The sequence below is a fragment of the Clupea harengus genome, chromosome 17 (genome assembly GCF_900700415.2).
Source record: "Clupea harengus chromosome 17, Ch_v2.0.2, whole genome shotgun sequence".
In the NCBI taxonomy this organism is placed as follows: domain Eukaryota; kingdom Metazoa; phylum Chordata; class Actinopteri; order Clupeiformes; family Clupeidae; genus Clupea; species Clupea harengus.
In genome coordinates this window covers 14,851,445-14,879,341 of record NC_045168.1, presented here as the reverse complement: position 1 = coordinate 14,879,341, position 27,897 = coordinate 14,851,445, and the positions used below count along the sequence as shown (strand labels likewise).

The following is a 27,897-nucleotide window of genomic DNA, read 5'->3' as shown; positions in this document are numbered from 1 at the left end:
ATTTGATTTCCTTAATTCCGTAGGAAAGTTTGTTAACCTTATCAGGTAAAAGCGGCACCCAAAGTACGTGTCGCTGAAGCACTTATTTCAGTGGATTGAAAATTGTCATTTGGTTGAGTATCATGAAAGAATTGATAGTTCATGCTCAGTCAAGTCAAATATTTTTTTAATGACTGGCATTATAACACCCAGTTTATGTGGCGCATTAAAAAAACATATGCTTGTATCCTTTTCAAATGCAGTTGCAGTGTATGCAACGCGTAGGCTATTCCCTATCTTTTATGTTCCAGGCAACATGCGGCATGGGAAGGGTGAATGTTCCAATGTGCTCAGATCCTGATGCCACGCCCCCCGCACCACTGCAGCGTCTGGACAGGCTGGAACACGGAAGAGGTGAAATCTCTATTGTATAGCCTAATAAAGTAGTTTGAATACGATTGTTGTTGGCTATAGATCTCCGTAAGGCTTACCAGAAATGTGTTAAATCCGTTGTCATTGTCAGGGAAGCCCGTGACGTAGCGCTGTGTTATTGCACTTACGCCGAGAGGATAGATGAACTCGCACGAAAGATGTTGTCTATTTAAGGGACATCAGAGTGTGACGACCTTACTTTAGATTCCTAGCCTTATTAGACGCCTACTGCAGGTTGTAGAACAGTTTCACATGTGATGAAGCTTGTATGCAAGATCGGAGGCTTGAGGCAAGTAGATGGTCGAGAGCGTTAAGCGGTAGGCGCTGACAGCTTCTGTGGTGCTTGTTGCAGGAAATGTCCCCTCTGTCTTTTCTGCACGTCTCTGTTTTGTATCGTTACGTAATATGGTTGCGTGTAGTTTTTGTGTTCGGATGCTTGGTAGTTTAAACGCAGAGTTGTGCCTATTGTGCCTCGCTGTTTCGAATGTAGCCTACTGAATGCATGGAGGATGTTGCAAAAGGTTGCAAGGTTGTAAAATGCCCGCCTATGCTACGCCCCAGTCCAATGAATAGCGATAGCGATGATTGGGGGGCTGCATCAAGCGTATCTGTTGCTATAACTGCTTGTGGTGACAACACGTTGTTTACACTGCGGAATTAACCTATAGCGGGGCTCTATTTCTCTCAGAAGGCGCTAGGAATCCAGAGGCTGCACTCCCCGTATGCAAAGGACATCCTAAAAAAGGAAAACCAAAATGGTCCTTACAAAACACACCAGAGTTCTGCCTCTGAATGACATGGAGCGGCTGGAAAGAACCCTCTTCCGTCTGGAGCAAGGTAGGCCACAATATACGTGTTATAAGTATCTCTATTAGTACACCATACGCTCCATGTCACAACTGGGCCGAGTGCACGGAAAAGTACTGCTGCGAATGTTGCAAACTTGTTGTCATAAATTACTCAGGCAGCGGTCGGCCAACGAGCTGCAGGTCTGCAGCGCGTGCATAGACGTTCAACGCTCGGTGCCAATGGGGACACAGTGTTCTTTAATATTTTCATAATTGTTTGGTATAGATTCCGTTTTATAGTGATATTCTCTGCAAATGTGTGTGCGTATGTGTTGGTGTGTGTGTGTGTGTGTGTGTGTGTGTGGTCAACGCCTGAATCAATGCACCTTTGCCATTTGCCGAAATGTCATGGTGAAAGAGTAAGTGCTATTATTAGTTACTGTTACAGGGCTTGTGCACCCTGTTGTCTCTGACTTGGCTTTGGTATGGTGGTGTGGACATTGAAGCAGAGTTGCTCACCAGAGGTACAAGGCCACACTTTACCTCGAAAATTCACATGTCAGGCTGGTTCTGCAATCTGTCTTTCACTCTCTCTAGTCATGAAGAATAGTTGCACTCTCTTGCTCTGCCATAGTGAACTAAAAGTGATATTCATTTCAGTTAAAGTGTACATATACACAAATGTGTTTTTTTGAGCTGTAAATTAAACAATATGACTGTACTTTCACGGAACTCATCAATGCTGGTGTTATTATTGACAAAATTGCCATTCCCATTACAATCTGCATTTTATGGATTGAAAACGTGTCAATATGCCATCTACTGTTTTAAATCATCCAATGCTGACGTAGACTCGACCAGTTGGTACATATCTAAATTAAATACATAAACTCTCAGCCACTCCCTGCCCCCTCTCAGCCCCTTGCCCACTCTTTAGCAGTTTTCGAGCGTTAGGCTTAGAGCTGGGGGTGTACTTACGCTTATCACGCCTCAGTGTTACAGTGGTGCTGTAATAACTAGCGGCTGCACTCTACCTACATGTACGTTATCCTGTGAACTGTTATGCTAACCTGTGCATTAATTGTGTTATACACCAGGCTTTGAGCTTCAGTTCAGGCTGGGCCCCACGCTGCAGGGCAAGTCTGTATGCGTCTACACCAACTACCCCCCAGAGGGGCAGAAGTATGATCCCGTCAAGTACCGTGCCCTGGACTGGATCAACCTAGCAGGACGCGAGGACGATTCGGACAAGTACTGCAAGCTGGACCTGGAGATTGCAGGCTCTTACCACTACTACTTCAGCTCTGGGTGAGTGTATGGACATGTCTCCTTTACTGGGCATCAAAGAAGATAAGATCAATATTAGAATAATAATAAATAAAAGATAAATATTCTTCTGAGGTACACAGGGGCCAGGAGGTGAGGCGTGGCCCAGTTTGTAGTCCAGGTGTCCAAACTAAGACCAGGAAGTAACAGTTGGATTTCCACGGAAGACTTTTTTTCTCTACAGCCCACAGAGCTGTCTTACAGCATTTCCTTCTAATCGTTTTGAAATGTTTCTTCCTGCTCACTATTTTGTCTTTGCACTTGAACTCACTTGGACAGCCTTCTGTTGACTGTAGTGGAGGCTGCGTGGGTAGCCTATCGTTAAGTTTTCACAATTGCTTTAGGATTTTAAAAGGCAGATACCTTGTTTTTCCTGATGCTTTTTCTTCTTGTGTATGAAGGTGTCTTGAACAACCTACTATCATTTTGGTCACCTGTGTCCTAATGACCATCTTTCAGATCATGTGTCTGGACTCATTCATTGAGTCATTTAATCATTCATTCATGCATTTAAAATACACATCTCTCCATTGGCTGTTGTATCCATATTCGGCCATCTTGTTGATGTCAGTGTCACACAACCATGTTCTTGACAGGGAAGAGAAGAATGGCAGTGGCTACATTGTGGTGGACCCCGTGCTGCACGTGGGCGCAGACAGGCAGGTCCTCCCCCTGGACTGCATCACCATCCAGACATACCTGTCCAAGTGCCTGGGCCCTCTGGACGAGTGGATGGACAGACTGCGCGTGGCCAAGGAAGCCGGTGAGAGCCAGCAAGACTGTCCGCTGTCACCAGAATCACGATGACCTGAGCAATCAAGAAATGACATACTCTTTCATACTCTCACTTGAATGTGTGGTATTAATACAGTGTGTGGTATTTTATTATTTTTAACCCTGATTTAGTTGTCAGAGCTGGTCTCGTGTTGTTAAAAACATAAGAGAAACACTACAGAAGCCACAGTGCAGTTGGTTCGTAGTTCTGAGGTATGAGACGACAGTTGGCTGAACCTTTGACGGAAATGCTGTTTGAACATTATTTAGGAGACAGTCCCCATGGGTCGTTGTCCTCTCTCTCTGTTTGTAGTGTCTGTCACTGCCAAAGTATTGAGCGCTCTTATGTGTGTGTGTGTGCACTCCTGTCCAATGGGCCGTCCCCTCCCTTACCAGTCGCTCACTCCTTACAAGCACACGGTCATGTTGCAGGCATGTAAACATGAAAAAGCCTAGTTTTCATAAATCTTTCAGTTGAAATCATTATGACTGTTTTGCTGAAGCACTTAAGTCATATCTGGATTCATAAGTGCATAACAGCAAAAAAAAAAAAACGTATTTAAAATTGCCCGTTGCAACTGTCTCAGCAATCTCTCACAAATTTCACACAAAATTCTTCAGTAGTCAAATATATAGCTTTTCTTTTTCATCCCAGGGTACAACATGATCCACTTCACACCGCTCCAGAAGCTGGGACTGTCCCGATCATGCTACTCTCTGGCCGACCAGCTGGAGCTGAACCCTGAATTCTCTCCTCCGGGGAAGAACTTCACCTGGGCGGATGTGGGGAACCTGGTGACCAAGCTGAAGACCGAGTGGAATATGGTTAGCATCACGGATGTGGTGTATAATCACACAGGTGTGTAGGCCATGACAGTCTGTCATCTTTAGAAGAGAGGTATGTCGCTATGTAACTGACAGTTGTGATTTGAAGCATGATAAGAAGCAGTGGTTTGACTTGTATCTTGTCACTGTGAACAGAAGAAGAAAAAATAATATGTTCCCAAAGACTTATTTTGTAGGATTGGTTTTGGAGCCTATTTACAATGCCGGTGGCTTCCCACATTAAGTCATGTTGAAAATATGTATCAGAATCAGAAGAAGGTGTATTGCCAAGTAGGTTTCCACATACAAGGAGTTTGCCCTTGTTGAGTTGTGCCGGACCAGTTAAATGTACAAAGGGAAACTAAATCTATCATTGCGATTAACATAATTTCCACTATTTTAACGAGGATTCATAATGAAATGATTGTTGGTAGTACTAGACCGATAGAAAATGGACATAAATTAGGTTAAGTTAGAAACAATCTATTATAGGTATAACTTGTATATAACTTATAGGTTTAACAGCATGAAATGTGATTGAGGACGTGTCTTCTGGGCAGGTATATATTGTGATGGAATTATGTCTCAATGGCAGAGGTGTACTCTAATCATGTGGACGGGTAGATCACGCACAAAACACGCTACTGTGTGAATCTTTCAGGGGCACCAGTGAGAGAAAGCCCCACGTGCTGCCCCTCCCATGCGGGGGTGGGGTTGGGGGCAGGCAGGCTTGTGTTGCAGTTGCAGCTGTCCGAGTTACATCATGAGGTTCATCCGTTAGTCAGCCTGAAGGTCAGGTCGGCCGGTCTGTCTCTCTGGGGTGAGCGCCTCTGCTTGAGCGGCACAGGCGCCTCGAACATGAGAGCCCTCGCAGCCAGGCCGATGGACCGCCGTGACCGAGGCACAATGTGGCTACCTCTCTGGGGTCAAATTAAAGACAACACAATTTGGAGCGTGTGAAATGATTTTCACATGTGTAGTAACGTTTGGCAGCTGGAGAAATATTTGATGCATGTGTGAAAAAGTAGAAAGGTAGGAAACGTGTGTGTCCATCCAAAAACATTTTTACACATGTGCCAATTATATCTAACATTATTTATATATATATATATATATATAATACATTTTCACACGTGCAAAAAATATTTCTACAGCTGCAAAACTTTATTGCATATGTGAATGTCATTTCACCAGCTCAAAATCTTTTTGACTTTAATTTGATCCCGATTACCTCTTGACCTTTCTAAGAGTGGAGAGGATGAATGGGGTCACGGAGGCAGCGGCCTGTGACATTATAACATTTCATTTGGCGCCTGCCAAAGGCCTAGAGACATCTGCCATGTCACCTTTCAACAACTTTGCCAGTCTAAGGCCCGCCACTCCTCTTCACAGAGACCCCTGCGGACGCTGACTACTGTTTGGATTCTGATGAACGGAAACCACAGCCTACTCACTGGGGTCTCTTTTCAGAATTGTTTGATGGAATAGGATTACTTTAATCAGATTTAATCATACTTTAATCAATTTCTTACCCCTAGTGTCCCTAATAATTTGAAAGCTAATATTCTATCTAATCTTATTTATACTTGAAATGTTATAGTATATTTACTGAAGACACGATTCTGTCAAATAGCCAATAGGACAATAAAGCCGTCTTGCCATCCCAAATACTCTGTTAACTTGAGTTATACTAAGGATTCAATGGAATGGGTTTTTCTTTTTCACTACAACAGTGTCAGCAGTTACTTAAATGTTTCATGCAGAAGGTATTCTGATTGTTCTAGGTGGTGGCAGTAGAACTATATAAATCAGTTCTATTATAAAACTGGTCGGCCAATCTGATGCTCTACACTGTGAAATGAATACCATGGAGCCAGACAGCCTGTGAGTGCTGTACCTAGTTTGATTTAAATTTGTGTTTTACGTTTTTGAGCAGTTTGTCGCTGGAAATATGACATGTTTAATGGTTGGACACGCACCCGCCGTTCTCATATACCTAAATATCTAACCACTTTTATCCAACGCAGAAAAAGGGCTGTGATGTTGAAGATAATTAAGCTTAACATGGACTCAGTGCCAGTTATCTGGCTATGAAAGTAGCCTACCCCACTGTGAGTCTATCTGTTTCTTGGAGGCGACTCTGAAAGTAGCCTACCTCACTGTGAGTCTATCTGTTTCTTGAAGGTGGCTCTGGCTAGGGCTCTTTGTTTAATTTGCCTCTTCTCCTCGTCCTTTTTTGGCTGGCCCAGCAGCATCTACATATCATTGTTATCTACAGGTTAACTAGTTAAGTATCTATCTACCAGCTGGCTCTCTACTATTAACTTAAGCCTCAGGAGTCTCAGAGACATAGTTGGTGTGCTATGAAGGGTCATCTATGGGAATGAATCCAGTGTCATCCATCATTTGTTTTTTATTTGTCGTTAAACCAAATCAACTGCTTTGACTTTTTGAGAGAGTTCAGCTTTCCCTGGTGTTCTAGATGTATTATGTGTTGTGTCCCAGTACTGTCACACTTAAGGGAAGAGCCTGTCCCTGTGTGTGAAACATCATCTCTTTCGTGTTTCGGGGCAGTTTGAGCCTAAACCCTCCACACTGGTCTTCAACAGAGTCACACTTGATATGTCAGAACACACACGCGGGAGGTTAAAGGATATCCATTTGCTGAATCCATTAAAGATGCAGTCTGTAACTCAGTTTCATTTTTGCTAAAGCTTGTTGATTGGCTGCGATGGCTGGATCGGAGCCACTATGTATGTTTAACGTTTAATGGCAACCACTATATGTTGGTTACACAACTTATGTCAGCCATTCGTGAGATGTTGCTGTTTACCAAAACAGTAGCCAGAATTATGCCACATGTTTTGTAAGGTCAGCAGTAGAAATAAAAATATACAGGATGTAAATTCAAGGTGCTTTTTTCAATAACCAGTGGTATGTTGTCATTGCAGCTTATGCCAGCCATTCCTTACATGCAGTCAGAAACTATGCCACAAGTTCTGTGAAGAAATAGGAATAAAAAATATATATATTTAAGGTGCACCTTATTATTCACGGTCGGTAGACACGTTATGAAGTGAAAGGTTACTGTGTTTTATGCATGAAAATGTTCAGCATCTCTAATATGATGTTCCACATTTACAGTTGTTCTTTTGATAACATGTCTTCCACTCAAGTGTGGCTCCATTAGTCTGAGAAGATCATTACCACCCGTAAAGCAGAAGTGATGTCAGACACACAAAGGGTTGAACGTACTAAAGGTGAATGCTCCAAGTAATTGCAAGGCCTTTTTCTGATTTGTATATTACTTGTCACTTCCCATCAGCTTCGAACAGCCAGTGGATCCGCGTACATCCAGAGTGTGGCTACAACCTGGTGAACTCCCCGCACCTGAAGCCTGCGTGGGTGCTGGACCGGGCCCTCTGGCACATCACCTGTGAGGTCGCGGACGGGAAGTACAGCCAGCGGGGCATGCCTGCGCTCCTCACCAGTGAGAAGCAGCTGAGTGTGAGTCCCGCCGCACGCTGGCAATATGTGAACTCCAAGTCCCAGCATGCAGTGCTTTTCTGTGTGTACACTTTGGGTAGACAGTCATCATATCACTACGTTCACTCTTCAGTGACTGCTTAAATACATCAATTAGCAACGGTGAGATTATGCATAAAAAATGAAAGTTGTATGTGAAATCTTAAATTCCCGTTTCAGGTTTTGCGCGAGATCTTGTGTAAGGACATGTTCCCCCGGATCAAGCTGTGGGAGTTCTATCAGGTGAACGTGGACAAGGCCGTGGAACAGTTCAGAAAGATGCTGGGGGCAGGTGAGAACAGGAGTTCCTCGACGCTGTTTGTCCATGTTGGTCTTGACCAAAATGTGGAGGGGTTAGATGGAACTAAAGCATTCATGAAGGAACTTTAATTCAAAGTTCCTTTCACCACATAGTGCATTCACAGAATCCATCCTCACTGACTGAGGTCATTCTTCATTTTGGCCGTTTTCCTCAGGCAACAAGCCGGCCAGCAGTGGAACAGAAGGCAAGTCAAAGCTTCGAATCATTCAGGACCCCCATCACAGGCGCTTTGGCAACAGTGTAGACCTACACACAGCACTGGAGCACTTCGCTCAGAACGGGTGAGTGGACACTGACCTGCGCTCCCTGCTCATGCTCCAGTGTTCTATGCTCTATGACTATAAATGACTGACTATATATGACTTAAATAAAGAAATTTAAATTCTCAATTTAAGTAAATGTCTCCTACATGTTGGTATAAGTAAGCCTAAGTGGCATTTTGCACAGTGCAAAAATGTGAAATATTTCCTCCCCTCTCATTCGATGTTATTTCCCCCCCTCTGTCAGTAATGATTATCAGGACTGCTGCAATAGGCTGAGGAGGAAACTAGAGGAGATCAACAGGGAGTTCTTTGAGGAGATGCAGCGCCATCAGGAGCAGGTTGGAAACTGCTCGAGGAACATTATTGTTTATTTATTATTTAACTTCTCCCATCTCACCATCAACCGCTCCTCTCAAACTCTTCTTCCTTCTTCTTTTAGGCCATCAACTGCACCATGGGAACTATAGTTTATGAGCGTTTTGCTGACCATGGACCTAAACTGGGGGCTGTCACTAGGGAAAATCCCCTAGTAACAATGTAATGTTTGCTGAGCAATAGTGAACACAAACTACATGAAATTGTTCGTATATTGTGATTGTGTTACCATGTGCAGGTAGTTCACCTTCACATTTGTATATTGTGATTATGTCACCATGTGCAGGTATTTCACCTTCCCATTTGAGGAGATGTCCATGGAACAGGAAATGACCATGTTGCATCAGGATGATAAAGCGTGTCACTTCCTGGCTCACAACGGATGGGTGATGGGAGATGACCCCCTCAGGAACTTTGCTGAGAAAGGTGAGAGCAGTCGCTGCCAGCTGTGTGTCACTGTGGTTGAAGGCCTTTGAATTGTTACCGAGGTCATTTACAATACCTCCAATACATTTATTTACATATAGTGATGTTCTGTTTATTTAACTGTCACAATTTAGGTACATTTTACCAGTTAGACATGAAAACAAGGCATGTGCCTATGAAGCCTTAATGCTGTTTCACTATACAGTTGTCCCTTTTACATTTTGAACCTATTTTTAAACGCGGTATTTGCGATACTGTATCGATGATTTTGGATCCTCCTTATGTAGTCCGTATGTGTATCTCGCTCCGTCTGTGTCTCGCCTCAGGCTCTAATGTGTACGTGCGGCGGGAGCTGGTGTGCTGGGGGGACAGCGTCAAGCTGAGGTACGGCGAGAAGCCTGAGGACTGCCCTTACCTGTGGGCGCACATGAGCAAGTACACAGAGATCACCGCCAAACACTTTGCCGGGGTCCGTCTGGATAACTGCCACTCTACACCACTCCACGTGGCCGAGGTAGGCTAAGAGGAAGACATCCTTCTCATTCGAAATGACTTGCTGTTTGGTGATAGTTCTGTTAGGTTGTGGTTCTTGAGGCAGTACGCCCAGTGTGTGTAATATGCAAACCAAAAATATCGAATTGGTCCACATGTGGGCAGAGATGGTATTTTCATGCTTGCCACCATGTTTGCCACAAAATGGGAGTATGTTTGGGCTTATAGTGAATTATTTATTGAGAACTGTTTGAGTTACCGTATTAAGACCTTACATTGTTTTCAGTGAAAGATTCCAAATCCAGTATACGTATGTGCGACTGCCCAGTTTTAACACAGATACTTATTCTTGCCATGTTCAGAGTTCCCATGATCATGGGGATCCCGGAAGTCCTGGTGCAGGCCTGTAAAAGTCATGAAATTCCATAAATCCATTGAAAGTTTTGGAAAAGTCCATGAAATTAGATTTTATTGAATGTAGGTCTAATGAAATTAATGATGTTATTGTACTCTTCCATGGATAATGTTTCACTCTGTAAATTTCTGCTATTAGAAAGGGAATGGAATAGAAAAATTCAGCAATTAAGGAAGCAATTTTGTTTACTTGTAGGTTGTGAAAGGTCCTTGAAGAGTTGTGGAAAGGATTTGAAATGTTGTCACTGCATATGGGTGGGAACCCTGCAACACAGGGACATTGCAATTGTTAGTGTTGTGAAAACCCAAACTGACTTCTCCTATTTATATGAGTGTATGTATCTACGTATGTGCTGTATGTGTCTATGTATATATGGGCTCTGTAGGCCATGCTAGCTGCAGGCAGGCGAGTCAAAACCAATCTCTATGTGATAGATAGCTGAGCTCTTTACGAGTAGTGAGCAGATTGACAATCTGTTTGTGAATCGGCTGGGGATTACCAGCCTGATCAGAGGTACTGAGCTACTGCAGGTGCACGCAGAGCAGCACGCTGGAAAAGAACCCCCATTAACACGGCACCTGTTTTTGTCTTAAAGGGAGTATTTGTAAGACTGGCTAGCTCTCAGCAAGTTAGCTAAATGATTTCATACTGCCCACCCCAAGCAGATTGGGGGCAGTGTTTTACTGCATTCATGCACCCCTACCTCACCTCCCTCCCTTCCCTTAGTTCGTAAAAGTAACCAAAAGGGTTGGCCATGGTGGCTGAGGGTAAAGGCTACCTGTAGCATGAATACATTTATATGATTGAAAGATATCTAGGCTTTCATTAGTGTCTTCATCAGCATCGATTGATATTTATATGTTACATTCATTTAGTCGAGGCACACAGACTCCTGTAGGTCTTCATTTAAGCACTCAAGGTTTTGAGCTATCTGATAGTCTAACCATTAATGTTACAATGGACTTGCTACTGAGCTACTTAGTGCTACCAACTACAAGATAGGCATGCTTGTTTGAGTGCGTCAGTAAATTCAATTTGGCACTTTGACACCAATCCAGACAGTATGGGCTAACGCCTATGGCAGCCCATTGCTTTGCCTTTCCGTTTCCTCTTGAGGTACAAAGAGGTGTTACTTACTTTGGTAGATATCTGGGCAACGTTTATGACATAACATCAAAATGGTAATTTCTTCACCTTCTGTTGCTATCTCTGGTGAAGGTGGCAATGTTATAAACTAGGGCGAGCGATTAAAATGAATCTAAATAATTAAATGCTTTTTGATTAATTAATCTGGATTAATGGCATATATCAATGACATTTGTTTGTGACACCACTGCGCTACAAGAGCAGCAACTGCGAGTTCAAAGCAGACTAGAAAGGATAACAAGAACAGCTATGCGTCCTTGATGCCCGCAATTGTCCGTGCGTGCACCCGCATACAACTCCACTGCACACTACAATATAGCGCCATTCTAGGCAGAACAAAAACCAGAAGTAACAGATGCAGCCTTATGCTTTTGGTGTTGTGGTTGAAGAATGTCACCTAAAACTGCCTTTTGTGTTTTTTCCCCTCCCCTCCCTTTTTTTTATGTCATCTTTCTCAATTGTCACAATTCTCACTCTACTGACTGCTCCATCTAAATCCACTCTTTTTGGCATATTTCCTTCTTGTTACCCTTTCCCCTCTCTTTCCTCTGCCACTCTCCCCCACTCTTGCCTCCATTGGTTCATCCCTGCCTTGCCACTGCCCAAACTCGCTCAACTTTCATGGCACGTTCTCTCCCTCCTCTGCCTTTCTTTTTCCCCTCTCCACCTCCGATCCCCTCTTTGTCCCCGGCTCTCATTCCTCCTCTCTTCCCTCCATCTCCCAACACCTTCCCCTCTCTTGTCTCACTCACTCTCTTTCTCTTTTTTGACACCCTTAATCTCCACACCACTCCCCCTCTCCCCCTCGACCCTTGCTGCTACTGCTGCTGTGTCTGGCTGCAGTACATGCTTGCGGTGGCACGTGCCGTCCGTGCTGATCTGTATGTGGTGGCTGAGCTCTTCACTGGCAGTGAAGATTTGGACAATGTGTTCGTGACGCGACTCGGTATAACCTCTCTCATCAGAGGTAAGGCCCCTCCCTCTGCACTGAACACCCCACTCTGTCCCTCCCCCACCCCACCCCAACCAAACAGTATTGAAACAGTACTTTTCCTTACAAAAAGTTTGTCTAATTGTGTCATTCTATATCTTTTTAAGTTGACTTGGAAGTTTGTTGTTTTCATAACATGCCTTAGCTGTGATTTCACTTGTTATATTGACTTTGCAAGCAGACCTTTGAGCATAAATAAAAATGCATTTGCAAACTATTTAGGCCCAATTTTACTGCTGACTTGTTGCAATAATTATTACTGCAATCCAATACTACAATATTGTTATATTAACTGGCTAGATCTTACACTAGAAACAGACAAAAATACACAATTAGGGGACATGGTACTAGTTTTTGCACCTACTAAAGGTTTCAGTAAATCAGGGTCTTTCCAGTGACTCCATTCTCACCTTTGACCTTTGCTCCCTTTTCCCAGAGGCCATGAGTGCTGGCGACAGCCACGAGGAGGGTCGTCTGGTGTACCGCTACGGGGGCGAGCCGGTGGGGTCCTTCGTGCAGCCCACCCTCAGGCCACTCGTGCCCGCCATCGCCCATGCCATGTTCCTGGACGTCACCCATGACAACGAGTGCCCTATTCTGGTGCGTGCTGTAGCTCAGATGGTGTTCTATGCTAACCTGTAGCTCAGATGGGGTTCTATGCTAACCTGTAGCACAACAGGCACTTGTGTTAAGAGTTAGTTGAGTTAGATGCTGTTCTATGCTAACCTGTAGCACAACAGGCACTTGTGTTAAGAGTTAGTTGAGTTAGATGCTGTTCTATGCTAACCTGTAGCACAACAGGCACTTGTGTTAAGAGTTAGTTGAGTTAGATGCTGTTCTATGCTAACCTGTAGCACAACGGGCACTTGTGTTAAGAGTTAGTTGAGTTAGATGCTGTTCTATGCTAACCTGTAGCACAACAGTTGATGCTGATCGCCTATCTGCTTGTGTGTTGCAGTGCCGCTCTGCGTATGACTCACTGCCCAGCTCTGCCATCGTCTCCCTGGCCTGCTGCGCCTCAGGCAGCACGAGAGGATACGACGAGATGGTGCCCCACCAGGTGAGAAGATAGCAGAACGTGGCGACAGGAGAAAGAGTGACAGTGACATGATGTTTACAGTAAATGTGTCAATAACAACATTTCTCACAAAAGTCAGTCAGTCCCGAAGAATGTACAGTTCCGGTGGTGGTGGTGGTGGTGGTGGTAGTAGTAGTAGTAGTTAGATTATTTACTACAAAAGATTTCCCAGGAGCATAGCTGCTATAGTGAGGTGTTGACAAAGGAACAGACCTGAAGAACTCTGACTTCAAACATCAGAGTGTGTCCTCTTTGTCTTTAATTTACATAAACTTTACATGAACCTTTTTTCTCTGCTCAGATTTCAGTGGTTAAGGAGGAGCGCTTCTACCCCAAATGGAACCCCGATGCCAAAGCCTCCACTCCTGGGGAGACCAACCTCCAGACGGGGATAATGGCGGGGAAACGGGCTCTCAACAAGCTGCACCAGGAGCTGGCTGCCAAAGGCTTTAATCAGGTCCAGTGGCCACGAGGGTGTATGGTCTACAGCAGGGGTACTCGATTAGAAACCCAAAAGGTGCACTCGCCAAATTTCCATTCAGTCCAGGGTCCGGAATCCAAAATCCAAAAACATAACTCCAACAAAAACGTTTGAACTATGCACAAAAGGTGATGCGGCCTTATTTGTGTGAAAGGTGACACTTTTTTGTGGTTTAAACTTGGGCATAAAGGGTGTGAAGGCCAGGCGGAGGCACTGATGTAAGTGTTCATTAGTGAGTGTGCTCCTGTATTTGTTTTTCACCATATTAATGGTTGAAAAGGCAGACTCACAACAGTATGTTGAGGTATACACGCTCTTGTTGTGTGGCTGATCTAACTATTACACTGCATGTTGCTTGGTATGATTGCAGATGGTTTATTTTTCTGCCCCTTACCTCAGAGTTCTGCGGGTATTTTTGTTTGTGTGCATGAGTGTGCATGCTTTGTTTCATAGTGACGTTTCAGGTTACCAATTTTGACAAGGGCAACAGTCTCGTTACAGATTAAACACATCGGTGTTGTGCTCCCAACAGGCAGCACAAATGCATACTTGTCAGTCCACAGTCCACACAAAGCACGCAATGATTTTTGTTTGCTGAGAAAAAGATACCGTTCACAAATCTATTTGCCCGCGTTGTTGCCATTGACACACACAACCTGCGTGACCCACAGAGCTCGCGGCCAACATTGAGTGAGTGAGTTGTCATATTGATATTGTTATTACAGCTCCTGATTGGACCTCTGGATTGGACACGGAAGATAGAAACCACATCGAGTAGGAAAAAAATATATAGCGCGAAATCACGCACCAATGAAAACTCGCTTGGATCATGATTAAATTAGAATGTTGCCTTTGGCTTCGGTCCAAATTTGATTGCGTCTGGGTCCGGATCCGGACCGTGGTCCGCCTATTGAGTACCCCTGGTCTACAGTAATCATATGTGCCATAGGGGAAGATGCTGATATATCCAGTTTTTATTCTGATAAACACATTGATTGTAACTGGTGTCTGTGTGTGTGTGTGTGCTGCAGGTGTATGTGGACCAGGTGGATGCGGACGTTGTAGCCGTCACCAGACACTGTTCAAGCACACACCAGTCAGTGGTAGCCGTGTCTCGCACCGCCTTCCAGGATCCCAAGAAACATCACTACAGCAATGAGGTTCCGTCTATGTGCATCCCAGGTACACATCACTCCAAACTGTCTCTAAATCCGTACTAGTACATCAGGCCTTTAGAACACACTCAAACCTGTCTCTAAATCCGTACTAGTACATCAGGCCTTTAGAACACACTCAAACCTGTCTCTAAATCCGTACTAGTACATCAGGCCTTTAGAACACACTCCAACCTGTCTCTAAATCCGTACTAGTACATCAGGCCTTTAGAACACACTCCAACCTGTCTCTAAATCCGTACTAGTACATCAGGCCTTTAGAACACACTCAAACCTGTTTCTAAATCAGTACTAGTACATCAGGCCTTTAGAACACACTCCAACCTGTCTCTAAATCCGTACTAGTACATCAGGCCTTTAGAACACACTCAAAGCACAAGCAGTACCCTGCTCTCACATTGTTTTGCTAGAAAGTTTGCTTGGCAATATGACTAGGATCATAAACCTTTTTCTGTATTTGTATGCCTTTGTCATGATTATACACATTAATGTTTTCCATTATGAGGCCTTATTTACTCGTTGTAAAGATGTTGCTGGAATGTTACCTGGAATACTCTGTCTGTAGGGCAAATTGAGGAGGTTGTTCTGGAGGCTCGCACCATGCTCCGGTCCGCGGGGCCATACGGTCAAGATAAGAAGAGCATTAATGGCCTGCCCGGCTACACCGTGGAGATCACCGAGCACATCCAGGTAACATGGTTCCCCCATGGCCAGATGGGGGCCAGATCACATCACATCACAACATCTACACACGTGGCTAGCAGGCTTTGTAATGTGATGAAAGCAAGACATGCAGAGACTATGGTCTGTGAAAGTTGTTCACACCATTACTGCTTACTCATCTCCCACCTACAGTTAAAGGATAGCAAGATTGTGAAGCAGGCAGATGTGACCGCCAAGGGCCGCAAGGAGTTTGTGCAGGAGATCGTGTTTGAGCACCTTACCCCAGGAAGTGTTATCGTGTTCAGGTGGGTGAACGTATACATATACATGACACATGTCTTTGGCAAGCTTTCTTAATATGGTAGAAAAATAATTGAATTGTGTTATTTAGGCATTGTCATAGATAAATCATTATTAAACTTAAACCTGGAGCATAGTTCTGGTTTGGCATGTTGAAGAGCATTTGTCTCCCACACAGGGTGAGCCTGGACCCAGAGTCCCAGAAGACAGTGGGGCTTCTGCGTGGTCACCTGTCCCAGTTCAGTCGGCAGTACAAAGCAGGCAGTCTGGCCGACCCTCAGGGCCCAAGCATCCTGAAGAGTGACCTGGAGTCGTGAGTACAGCTGCCATTCCTCAACTCCTCATCTGTTCATATTTCTTTTAAAGATACAGTCCACGATTCAGCTGTGAAAAGTTGCAGATATTTGAGCTAACAGCCAATCAAATTACACCGTTGCCTTCCCTGCTCCTGAATCACGTGTTGATTGGCTCAGTCCAAGTCACTATGTTTGTTGCCCCTTTACCGAGTCAGGACTGTGTACGAACACTGGAGTTTCTTTGGTGGACAGCTCAAATTCACTGAATTTTACAAAAAGTGTATTGGATTAAAATTGTGGACTGCACCTTTAATTACCAGAGTAAATGTCCTTCCAAAGAGAGTCTTCATTAATGTTGACAAAAGCATGAGATAAGCATACATACTTTCTCTCCTTCAAGTCTAATGTCTAAACTGAGTCTGGCCGACCTGAACACACTCATGTTCCGCTGTGATGCGGAGGAAAAGGAGGATGGTGGAGGTGTTTATGACATTCCTTCCTGGATACCCCTGAAATATGGTGGCCTGCAAGGTACAAACAAGTGTGAAGCAGATAACCATGTGTTACGCCATAAAAGTTAACTGTGTGAGTGAATTTTTTTTTTTAAATTAAAACTATTTGCAGTGTTTTGTATAATGATACTTGACATTTTGAACAAAGGTTTAATTTCGGTGATGGCGGACATCCGCCCCAAAAACGACCTGGGACACCCATTCTGTGACAACCTGCGTCAGGGTGACTGGATGATCGACTACGTGAGCAACCGGCTGATAAAGAAAGACGGAGCACTGAAAGAGGTTAGAGACAGGCACCTGACGAGGCCTTCAACCAGTACCTGCACTCTCGACAGAAAGAAATGTTCTTCCCAGGGCACAATGTTCAGCAGGCTCAGTGGAACCCTTTGGTCATGTATCTGACCGAATCTGCTACATACAGTATGTAGTGGAACCTTCCTATGCACAAGTGAATCATTATGTGTCAGCAAAGCACATTATGAATGGTATGACAATGTAATAGTTAATTGCGACAGACATAAAACATCCCAAATGTATATTCATGTGTCTGTAACAGTTTTGCTTTTTTTCAGTCAGAGAATGATGAACTAGATGAAAAGGAACATTACCGTGAGATCTATGTTGATTTTTAATGTTACCTGTCCACAGGTGGGCAAATGGTTTCAGGCTATGTTTGGGTACCTGAAGCACATCCCCCGCTATCTGGTGCCCCGCTACTTTGATGCCATTATTGTGGGGGCCTACACTGCAGCTCTGGACTCAGTGTTCAAACAGATGTCAAGGTAGCTGCACATTTCATACGTTCTAAACCAATCGGCTTCATTTCTGTTAGTTGAAACAAATAGATAAAACATGTGCCACAAAATGTTGTTTTCATAAAACATCAGTGGTTACAATGTCATAAAAAAGCTCCAAGTTTGACCCTGTGATCATGCAAGATGTATATTTCTTTTCATCCCATCCCTCTGCCTTGTGCTGAGGTGTTTAGGGAAAAGAGCCTCAGATTACTGTATGGACAACATATCGCAAAACTATGAAGCACTGCTTCACTGTATAGGAAGCTGAAGCCAGTGAAGCAGTGCATCAGAACTTCTCTAGGTCTGCACTTACAAATGCACTGCTCAAAGAGACTCAGTGGAAATGTACCTTTGTCTCAGTCAGAAACGCGTGTTCAAGTCAAAACAAGAACTTGAGTCAGTTGCACAATGTGGCACAAGCACTAGTAATTTTCCATCCTACTTTTAAAACCACACAGCCACCATGTCCTCAACCTTAAAACCTATTTGATATATGTCATGCATGTATCCATGTTTCACTCACACATCCGCAAAGAGTGGTAATCATTTGATGTGTGCAGTGTTTTATGGTGTTCCGTGTGTCACGTCTATTCTATTCCCCCTCAGCTTTGTGCAGAACGGTTCCACCCTGGTAAAGCAGTTGGCCCTGGGCTCGGTACAGATGTGTGGGGTGGGACGCTTCCCTGCCCTGCCCCCCTTGTCTCCATCACTGAAGGATGTCCCAGTCCGCCTCAACCCCGACACTAACAGCCAAGAGCAGTGCTGTGTGTCCCTGGCAGCAGGTTGGTACTGTTCCAAGCCTCCCAACACGGCACAGACGAGACGTGTTCAGTGATTCAGACACTATTGGGCTCACGTACACAACACAAGCATAGTTGTTTTCATGTAGGAACAAAAGGTTTTTGCAGAATTTCTTACTCAAATAGTCTTTGACTGGGGTTCATGCGAGTCACATTATTCTTTACAAAATGTGTGTTCTCTGGGATTTTGAAAATACAGTTTTATGTAATTTGTTTATTTCAATAAAATACCACAATATATTAATTATTGGCCTGGACGATTGGAGAAGGATACCCATCACAAATAGCAGGAGCATAGCATGGCCCTACACACAGGCCGGTGTTCCAGAAGGAGAGAAAAAGTGATTCATAGTATTCATGTGTACTAGACTAGAGAATCCTCCCTGATCAACACAAGTCAGTACATGAAATTGAGTCTGTACGGTATGATCACTGGCTCATGGACACACGTTTGGACTGTAGGTGATCGTTACGATATGTTGATATGCTTTTGTTGTCTTATTGAACAGGTTTGCCTCATTTCGCCTCTGGAATCTTCCGCTGTTGGGGGCGGGACACTTTCATTGCCCTGCGAGGACTCATGCTGGTCACTGGGCGCCACCTAGAGGCCAGGTTTGTTTAATACACACACACACACACTCACACTCACACACACACACACACACACACACACACACGTTTTAGGACATTAGTATCCTAGAACATTGACTTCCAGTGACACATCATTAGAGCAACTACTGATTCCTGCCCACACCAAACCTAACTCTCAACTCTCGGTGGCAGTAGGATCTCACTGATGCCAGCCCATGTTTTGTTAATAAATATTTGTCCTTGCCTTTACCATTCACCGTTGAGGGACTCGTTTTCATTTATGGTTCTCCGGCGGTTGTGGGTGTTGCAAAGCAATAAAAAAAAAAAGATGGCGGCGGACCAAACTCCGTAGATGGTCGGATTTGTACATAAAAGTTGTTTGTTTTACTTTTTTTTGCTAAGATTTTAAGAAATAGACACTGCAATGTAAAAACCCCGTTTTTGTAACTGAAAAATACGTCTGAGGGGATTTGCAAGGTGTCTGCCAGCTATCTAATGTTGGCATACTACTACCCACAAAGTAAACAGCGATGTAATAACGGATTGACGGAGACGGATAGTTACAAAACTTGGGATGTGCACGGAGAGGTGCTCGGAGAGAGTTTGCCACGACAAAGAGGGCTCTCCGTGTGTCCGTGTCTCCGTAAACGGACGACCATACATTACGCTTAAGTCTCTTTTCCTCTCCACAGGAACCATTGATCACTGGAACCTTAATACAAAGTTAGTCTCTTTTTCTCCGCACAGGAACATCATTCTGGCGGTTGCTGGCACCCTGCGTCACGGTTTGATCCCCAACCTCCTGGGCGAGGGAGTGGGCGCCCGCTTCAACTGCCGTGACGCTGTGTGGTGGTGGCTGCAGTGCATCCAGGACTACTGTAACCTGGTGCCAGAGGGCCTGAGCATCCTCACGTGCCCCGTGTCACGCATGTACCCTACGGACGACTCTGAGCCCCAGACCCCGGGGAAGAAGGTGAGGACACTGCGGACGTTAGGAAGGGAGACAGAAACCTTAAAACATAGCATGTGGGGGCATAACCAGTGGCATAACCAGTGGCATAACCAGTGGCATAACCGGTGGCATCCCTTACATGCACAGGTCCAAGTGCCCATGGGGACCCAGGTTTTAGTCTGACCCACGGTCATTTCCCAATCCCAATCCATATCTCTCCTATTTCCTGTCTCGGAAAGGCTAAAAAAGGCAAAAAAAAAGCCCCAAAAATAAACAAATGAAGAGAAAGCACATCCACCCAGTGTAGCGTCACTCACTCAGCTGTGATGTGTGGCGTGTTCCTGTCTCCTCTGCAGGACCAGCCGCTGTATGAGGTCATCCACGAGGCGCTTCAGCGCCACATGCAAGGGATGGACTTCCGAGAGAGGAACGCCGGGCCCCAGATCGACCGCCACATGAGAGATGAAGGTGAGTCCCACTCTAAAATGAATAGAGGCCGTGGGAATTCCGAATTCCGTGGGAAGCACTAGAATTGATATCATTGATTTCAGAAGACTCAAAATCTCTTTCCTCTGCAAGTGCTGATTTTTGTTTGACCTGCATGACTGCTTTTTCATCTTTTTCTCAGGATTTAATGTTGTGGCCAAAGTGAACCCAGTCACTGGATTTGTATATGGAGGGAATAGATTTAATTGCGGGACTTGGATGGACAAAATGGGAGAGAGCGACAGAGCCCGCAACAAAGGCATGCCGGCCACACCCAGGTACAGCATGTGTGACGTATGTAAATGTGCTGAATATACAGCTTAGATCTCAGCAATGCTTGAAGCTTATGGTATCAGTGCAACTAGTAGATGTCATTGTCATGACAAATGTTTGCTTCTCTCAGTTTTGTCCTCTAATTCAGTTAAGGTTTTGTGACTGAACTAGATGGTTGCATGTGGTATGGATTACGGGTTGAGAGTCTCTGTTGTTACCCTGCAGGGATGGTTCAGCAGTGGAGATTGTTGGCCTCAGCAAGTCCACCGTGCGCTGGCTGGCGGAACTACACAAGGCTGGCGTGTTCCCCTACTCCTCTGTCACCATGACCAGGGATGGTATGTTCTCTGCATGGACACACTTTATTATAATTTTTTTGTACCTGCGCAGTTCTCTATACTCTGTGCACTCTGGAACAAACTTAATGTTTCATTTTGTGTTAAATCTTACGTGATTATAATATGAAATAACTTAAGGTGAGCTGCAAAATGTATACAATATACAGCTTCGGAAAATTTTAAATGATCAGTTTCTCTGGTTTTCCTATTTATTGGTATGTGTTTGAGTAAAATGAACATTTTTGTTTTATTCTATAAACTACTGACAACATTTCTACCAAATTTCAAATAAAAATATTGACATTTAGAGCATTTATTTGCAGAAAAATGACAACTGGTCCAAATAACAAAAAATATGCAGTGTTTTCAGACACAATGCTAATGTTTTAACTTTAGGAAAAGTTCAGAAATCAATATTTGGTGGAATAACCTTGATTTACAATCACAGCTTTCATGCGTCTTGGCATGCTCTCCGCCAGTTGCCGTTGGGTGACTTTATGAAAAAAAAAAAAAAAAATTCAAGCAGCTCTGCTTTGTTTGATGGCTTGTGACCATCCATCTTCCTCTTGATCACATTCGAGAGGTTTTCAATGGGATTCAGGTGTGGAGATTGAGCTGGCCATGACAGGGTCCTGATCTGGTGGTCCTTCATCCACTGCTTCACTGACCTGGCTGTGTGGCATGGAGCATTGTCCTGCTGGAAAAAACACTCCTCAGAGTTGGGGAACATCTGTTTGTATTGTGTCCATTATTCCATTGTAACGGTCAGTGTATAACTGCATCTGGGTTCTTCTCTGCTGCAGGAAAAGATGTGTCTGTCTCCTATGAGGAGTGGAACAGAATGATCCAGGACAACTTTGAGAAGATGTTCTATGTGTCCCACGACCCCAAGGACCCCCATGAGCAGCACCCTGAGCTGGTCCACAAGAGAGGCATATACAAGGACAGCTATGGGGCCTCCAGTACATGGTGTGACTACCAGCTCAGGCCCAACTTCACCATCGCCATGACAGTGGTACGTTCTCTGTTCTCTGACGTTAAGGGGTCTGTTTGCTCATCCAAATGGCGTTTGATTTGTACTTAATGTAATGAAACTCTAAATCTAATCTAACCCGGGGGGGGTGTATTCTGTGTACTCCAGGCTCCAGAGTTGTTCACTGTGAAAAGAGCCTGGGAGGCTTTAGAGGTGGCGGAGAAGAAGCTGTTGGGTCCTTTGGGCATGAAGACTCTGGATCCAGAGTGGGTTTCACACTTATCCGCTGTTTCACATGCTGCTCTATGACCCTTCTTTCGAAAAGTGTGGGGGGGGTTTCTGGTCATTGGACTGTGTCTGACTGGATTTTTCTCTTTTTAGTGACATGATGTATTGTGGTGTCTATGACAATGCCCTGGACAATGACAATTACAACTTGGCTAAAGGTTTCAATTATCATCAAGGACCTGTAAGTACATCATTCTCCCTTTGTGTTCTTCTAAATTAGTGCAGTTTGGCAGATTAGTGTTTCATATGGTCTTTTTTGCAGGAATGGCTTTGGCCTGTTGGTTATTTCCTCCGTGCTAAACTTTACTTCGCAAAGAAGCTGGGTAAAGAGACCTACGACAAGACGGTGTATTTGGTGAAGAATGTACTCTCTCGGCATTATGTCCACTTGGAAAGGTACTGAATCATCTGATCACAAACATTTAGTAATAATTTGGTTTTGTCTTTTAGTGTAGGAATACAAGTAAACTTAAATTAGACTTTGGTCAGTATAAATATAGTAGATTATCATACATTTTTTCTAATATAGTCATTTAGATACACTGTTGACTTTTCCGCCGCAAATTTTTTTTCTGCAAGATTGCAATCAGATATTAGTACTGTTAATGTTCCTTTTCAAGCAATACATTGTAAATCTGACAATTATATATTATCTTTTCTTTCATCAGATCTCCCTGGAAGGGTCTTCCAGAACTGACCAATGAGAATGGGCAGTACTGCCCCTTCAGTTGTGAAACCCAGGCCTGGTCCATTGCCACCATTCTGGAGGTTCTCCATGACCTGTGAAAAGAGGGCCTAAACCCCCTTATTATATGCATCCCACCTACGGTACCCTTAGGGGCCTGTCCGCACATTCTCACTGCCCTAGTATTTGTTTACCTAATTGTCCACCACAGTGTTTTCCCTGTGCTGCTTTTCCTAGTCTTCCAGTGTTCAAAGCACGTATATGGTATTATTTCCATAGAGTACATTCATGGCTTTGTGCATATCTGTAATATGTAGAGATGATGCATACAATGTTTCTGCCCACAAGTGTGCTGTTACCTTGTGCCAAAGGGCTATAGTTCAGAAATATCACCCGTCCTGTAGAATCATACTTTCAAAATGATTTTCCATTACAGCAACCTGTTGCTCCTCAACCTACATAAGCTTTGTCTGGCTGTGTTTGTGTTTACCTTGTGCCTGGATATTTTGAATGTTCCAATAGATCACCAGCACCTTTTAATTTAAAAAATAAAGACTAATTAATGAAAAGCTTAATGTGTCAATGACTGTCCTCATTTAATGACTGATTCTTTCAGGGGACACAGATACACACACACACAGGCATTAACGGTCAACTACACTTTTCAGGGGACACAGATACACACACACACACACAGGCATTAACAGTCAACTACACCTTTCAGGGGACACAGATACACACACACACAGGCATTAACAGTCAACTACACCTTTCAGGGGACACAGATACACACACACAGATACACACACAGGCATTAACAGTCAACTAAACCTTTCAGGGGACACAGATACACACACACAGATACACACACACAGGCATTAACAGTCAACTAAACCTTTCAGGGGACACAGATACACACATAGGGCACGAACACACCAGACGTGTTTCTAAAAACGTGACGCTAGCAAAACCATTGTTTTCTATGGTACGGCACGCCTTTTATGCGCAACGCGTTTTTCTAGCCTTTTATAGGCGCGCTTAAAAGTTTAAATATTCTCAACTTTTCAGCGCAAGGCGCGGAGGCGCACAGCTCATCAATGTCACACTCGGCCCAGGCAGGTTGCGCACGCAGCCCCACTCCACAGACGCACCAAGCTGTTTTGCCCGCCGCGCCCTTTGCCAAGGCGCTTTTGAAGCGTCTGCGTTTTTAGAAACGTGTCTAGTGTGTTCGTACCCATACAGATACACACACACAGATACACACACACAGGCATTAACGGTCAACTACACCTCACCACAGCAGACCTCACAGCAATGACCACAGACACCAATTGCACTAGCTCACACACTCCGCTACTATAACACAGACACATATATGGAAGTTCTCTCGACTCACATTCACAAGGACAATCTGAGGGGAGTCCATTACAGGTTTAATATCCTGCCCCCACCCTGAAACCTTGTTTGAAGGGTGTAACTGAGGAGAAAAATTGCAAATATCAAAAAGGGACACTAAAGGGAGGAGGAGGGACACTGAAGAGAGGAGGAGGAGGAGGGACACTGAAGAGAGGAGGAGGAGGGACACTGAAGGGAGGAGGAGGGACACTGAAGGGGAGGAGGAGGGACACTGAAGAGGAGGAGGAGGGACACTGAAGAGGAGGGACACTGAAGAGGAGGAGGAGGGACACTGAAGAGGAGGGACACTGAAGAGGAGGAGGAGGGACACTGAAGAGGAGGAGGAGGGACACTGAAGAGGAGGAGGAGGGAGCATGAACTATAACCAGTATGACTCATCATACCTTTTAGGAGGTTTTATCATTAGTGATAATCTGGACTACCGTGGAGACTTACATCTTGACATGCACTGATTTAACCTTTTTTGGTCACTCAATGTATACAGGATGACCTATAAAAGATGTATGGTGGATAGGTATGTGTGACATGCCTTCACTCAATGTATACAGGGTGATAAAATATGTATGGTGGATAGGTATGTGTGATACGCCTTCACACTGATTACTGCTGTGTTCTATGGTGACCTTGAGCCTTACCAGAAGGGAGCGCCTGTTTGCCTTAAAGTCACAACAACCCACAACCTTATCTCAGTTTTAATAATGCATTCACACCCCTCTCAGACTTCTCAACGTACAAATAAAAGTGAGGCAAGTGAATCAGAAATGTGCTTTATTTCTCTTAAGCAATGATGAGTTTCAGATCAGACGTTATATGATCCTGGTAGGGATGAGGCTGGCCAAAGCTCAGACCAGAGCCCCAGAGGTAGTTAAGTGAGGGCAGGAGAGAGGGAGGGCATAGGGTTAAAGAGATTTAGAGAAATCTAGGATCAAGGCTAGGTTATAGTGAGATAAAAATACGGCATTATATGGCTAAATCGATTCAGAGTTGTAGCAAGAGGCAGAGGGCCCTAAAAGATTCAGAGAACCCAGCGATAGAACATGCTAATGTGGAGCTTTGAAACGGATCATTTCTATATCGTTTTTTCATGAGGCTCAGAACTTTTAGCGATGCCTCTGTGTAAATATTTAGCTTTTAACCTCAAACTGCACAAAAGCCCTTCCTCCAGCTGTTACCAACTGCTGGTCTCCTTTTTGAAAACCTACTCCCTCTTCTCCAGTGTTCTCTTCTCATGATTTAGGGGAGGGTTTGGGGCAAAGTGTTCCTCCTTGCTCCTCTTAAGCTGTTGACCTTGAGTTGACCTAGAAGCATGCCCTGAAGAACCTCCTCCTGCCGGTGTGGGATAAATCCTGACATCTACTTTCTGTTTTGGCCTGTTTTGCCTCACGCTGTTCTTTCGCTTCTGCCTTTTCCTGCTCTTTCACTTCCTTTATCTGCGTTTGCTCTCTCTGCTTTTTTTCTTTAAGTTGCCTTTTCTTCTCTTCCTTCAGCTCAGCCTGTTGAATCTTTTCCATTTTCTCTCTTTTCTTTTTCTCAAGCTTTGATGTCTCTTTCAATTCAGCTAGAACTAGTTTAGCCTCCTTCCCCTTGGCCTCATTTCTGATTTTGTCAATCTTTTTCTTATACTTCTGGTTAATCTTATCTTGAGCTGCATTAGTTGACAGTATCAATGTCTCAATTTCTTTGCTAAGGCAGAAATTCTGAAAACAAAGCAATGTTGAGACAGAAACACGATTACATTTTGAAGCCTTTAAAGCATAGCAGATTTAAAAAAGGCAGTTTTGAAAGGTACAAACATGTATATAGTACCTGAAGGTCATCATTGAGGAAGGCCTGATTCCCCTGGAGTTTTCTCCATTCATTACGAATCCTCCACTTCAGGAAAACATTTGGTACATTTCCGCTCATCATATGGCCATCTGTGGAACTTTCTGAAGCCTGAGGAATAAAAACAGACAAAGGAATCCAAAGATGAAGTTAAGCCCTGTCACCCGGGCAGTGCTGTACTAAAACAATAGACTCAACTACAACAATATCATTTCATGGTAAAGAAGATGAATTAATTACATTTCCAAACATCCATGTCTCAGCCTGAGTCCTCAATTCTGCCATCAGCCTCTGTTTGATAACAACAGTGGTCACGGCTCCAGACAAGACCAGGTATTCCACTTCCTTGGTCCTCCTATGCCATCTCTCAGAGTCCTTCAGCACGCTCGCTTTAAATTGATCCCTTTCCTCTTCAACAGATAAGATTCTCTCATGTTTCTCCCTCAGCCTTAAATCCATGTCAGATGTGGCCTCCTCGTAATGTTCCTTCATTGTTTTAAGCTGCTGGTCCCTGGAGGCCACCAGATTTTCCACCTCCTTCATTAGAGCCTCTGTCACCTTCTTGCTGGATGTTTCTCTCTCTTCTTCATCCCTTTTCATCTTTGCAATGAGGCTCTTGTGTTCAGCCTCCATTTGCTCCCTCTCTTTCAGCCCCTCCATGTTCTCGTTCTTAATCCTTGCAGCCATTCCTTCAACGGCAGCCTGACATTTTATTTGCTCCTCTTCGCGAGCAGCTTCTATCTCCAACTTCAATTTCTCTTTCTCCATCTTCCACTGCTGTTGCTCCAACCTGCTGTCTCCCTCCATAGCCTCGATATCAGAGAGCAGTTCCCTCAAGGCCATTTTCACCACCTCATCCTGGTCTGCGAGGACGCTTCCTAACTCCTTTCTCATAGGCTCAGTCAACTGAGTGTGAAAGCTTGCACTAAACTCGTCCATTTAAACCTTGAAAAGCAAAACATTGTAAGTACATGAAATATAATGTTTAGCCTCAGCAAAGACTAAAGAATTGGCTCTGACATGATCTGGAGCCTATGCTAAAAGCTGCATGAAAATGGCTAACTAGAATCCCTCTGGGAACACTTTCATTTAAGACCCTTAGAAACCACTTACAGTTTACCATTCATCATACTCTGATATGTATGATGGTCCCATAATGTTTACAGTGTGAGTATCTGACTCCATTCAAACCACGTTTGATCTACCTAAAGGAAACTCACCTTATTTCACTGCTGTATGTAGTCTGTGTTTTCTTGTATCAGTATGTGTAAATAATAAGCCACTCGTCTAGTTGCAAAAACTGACAATCAAGTCTGACCATCCGATTTTCTAGGAATTGAGCGTGACGTAACAATACCAAGTCAAATGACGCATAGATCTCTAAATCAATGCACCTTATGACGTTACACGTGACACAAATTTGCCTTCCTGCAGGTAGAAAGTTTACATTGTTTTATTAGCATTCAGTTGTTGATTCTCCTTTGACATTTTCTATTTCCATTCCACTGTAGGCCTGGGCCTATGGGGCTAAATCCCCGGTTATTTTATGACTAGCCACGGATCTCAAATTAATGAGAATAAAAAAGTGTTCCGTATCATTCTGATAATGCATTAAAGACCTCGGAAATAATATGACATCGATCAAACTCCGACCGAACCCCGTCAACGGGCACATCATGCCAAATTATTACAATACAGGGGTAGCCTGGGTTTCCTCATTTTCATATTTCCAAGATAATGTTTTGAACAATGCTTGGTGTGACTTTAGAGCACAAACCTTCTGCATAGGCCCTTCCCTGCATTGCGAGCGGGTATCATATTCTCCTGAAGTGCAGAATCATTTTGGATACACTGAAAATCAAGATGATATGTAAATGTTTCGATGGA

General features: G+C 44.0%; 1 protein-coding gene across 3 annotated transcripts; it reads left to right on the top strand.

The window, feature by feature from the left end:
- The first annotated feature begins 296 nt into the window (after nucleotides 1-296).
- agla (amylo-alpha-1, 6-glucosidase, 4-alpha-glucanotransferase a) lies at nucleotides 297-23,339 on the top strand. 3 transcript variants are annotated; one of them, XM_031583657.2, is made up of 34 exons: nucleotides 297-393; nucleotides 1,100-1,248; nucleotides 2,297-2,507; nucleotides 3,122-3,288; nucleotides 3,955-4,158; nucleotides 7,450-7,631; nucleotides 7,830-7,941; nucleotides 8,126-8,252; nucleotides 8,479-8,572; nucleotides 8,674-8,771; nucleotides 8,896-9,035; nucleotides 9,362-9,549; nucleotides 11,932-12,055; nucleotides 12,516-12,679; nucleotides 13,038-13,139; nucleotides 13,459-13,614; nucleotides 14,670-14,820; nucleotides 15,379-15,503; nucleotides 15,669-15,781; nucleotides 15,955-16,089; nucleotides 16,473-16,603; nucleotides 16,733-16,869; nucleotides 17,236-17,369; nucleotides 17,991-18,166; nucleotides 18,694-18,796; nucleotides 19,523-19,748; nucleotides 20,084-20,195; nucleotides 20,356-20,491; nucleotides 20,712-20,824; nucleotides 21,628-21,839; nucleotides 21,966-22,063; nucleotides 22,179-22,266; nucleotides 22,348-22,481; nucleotides 22,754-23,339. In XM_031583657.2, the coding sequence occupies exons 2-34, from the start codon at nucleotides 1,167-1,169 to the stop codon at nucleotides 22,869-22,871; spliced, it is 4,593 nt and encodes a 1,530-aa protein (XP_031439517.1). In that variant the 5' UTR covers nucleotides 297-393; nucleotides 1,100-1,166; the 3' UTR covers nucleotides 22,872-23,339. The 3 variants fall into 3 exon arrangements, with proteins under 3 accessions (XP_031439517.1, XP_031439515.1, XP_031439516.1); XM_031583655.2 differs by lacking the exon at nucleotides 297-393 and adding an exon at nucleotides 581-700; XM_031583656.2 differs by lacking the exon at nucleotides 297-393 and adding an exon at nucleotides 639-728.
- The last annotated feature ends 4,558 nt before the right edge of the window (nucleotides 23,340-27,897 follow it).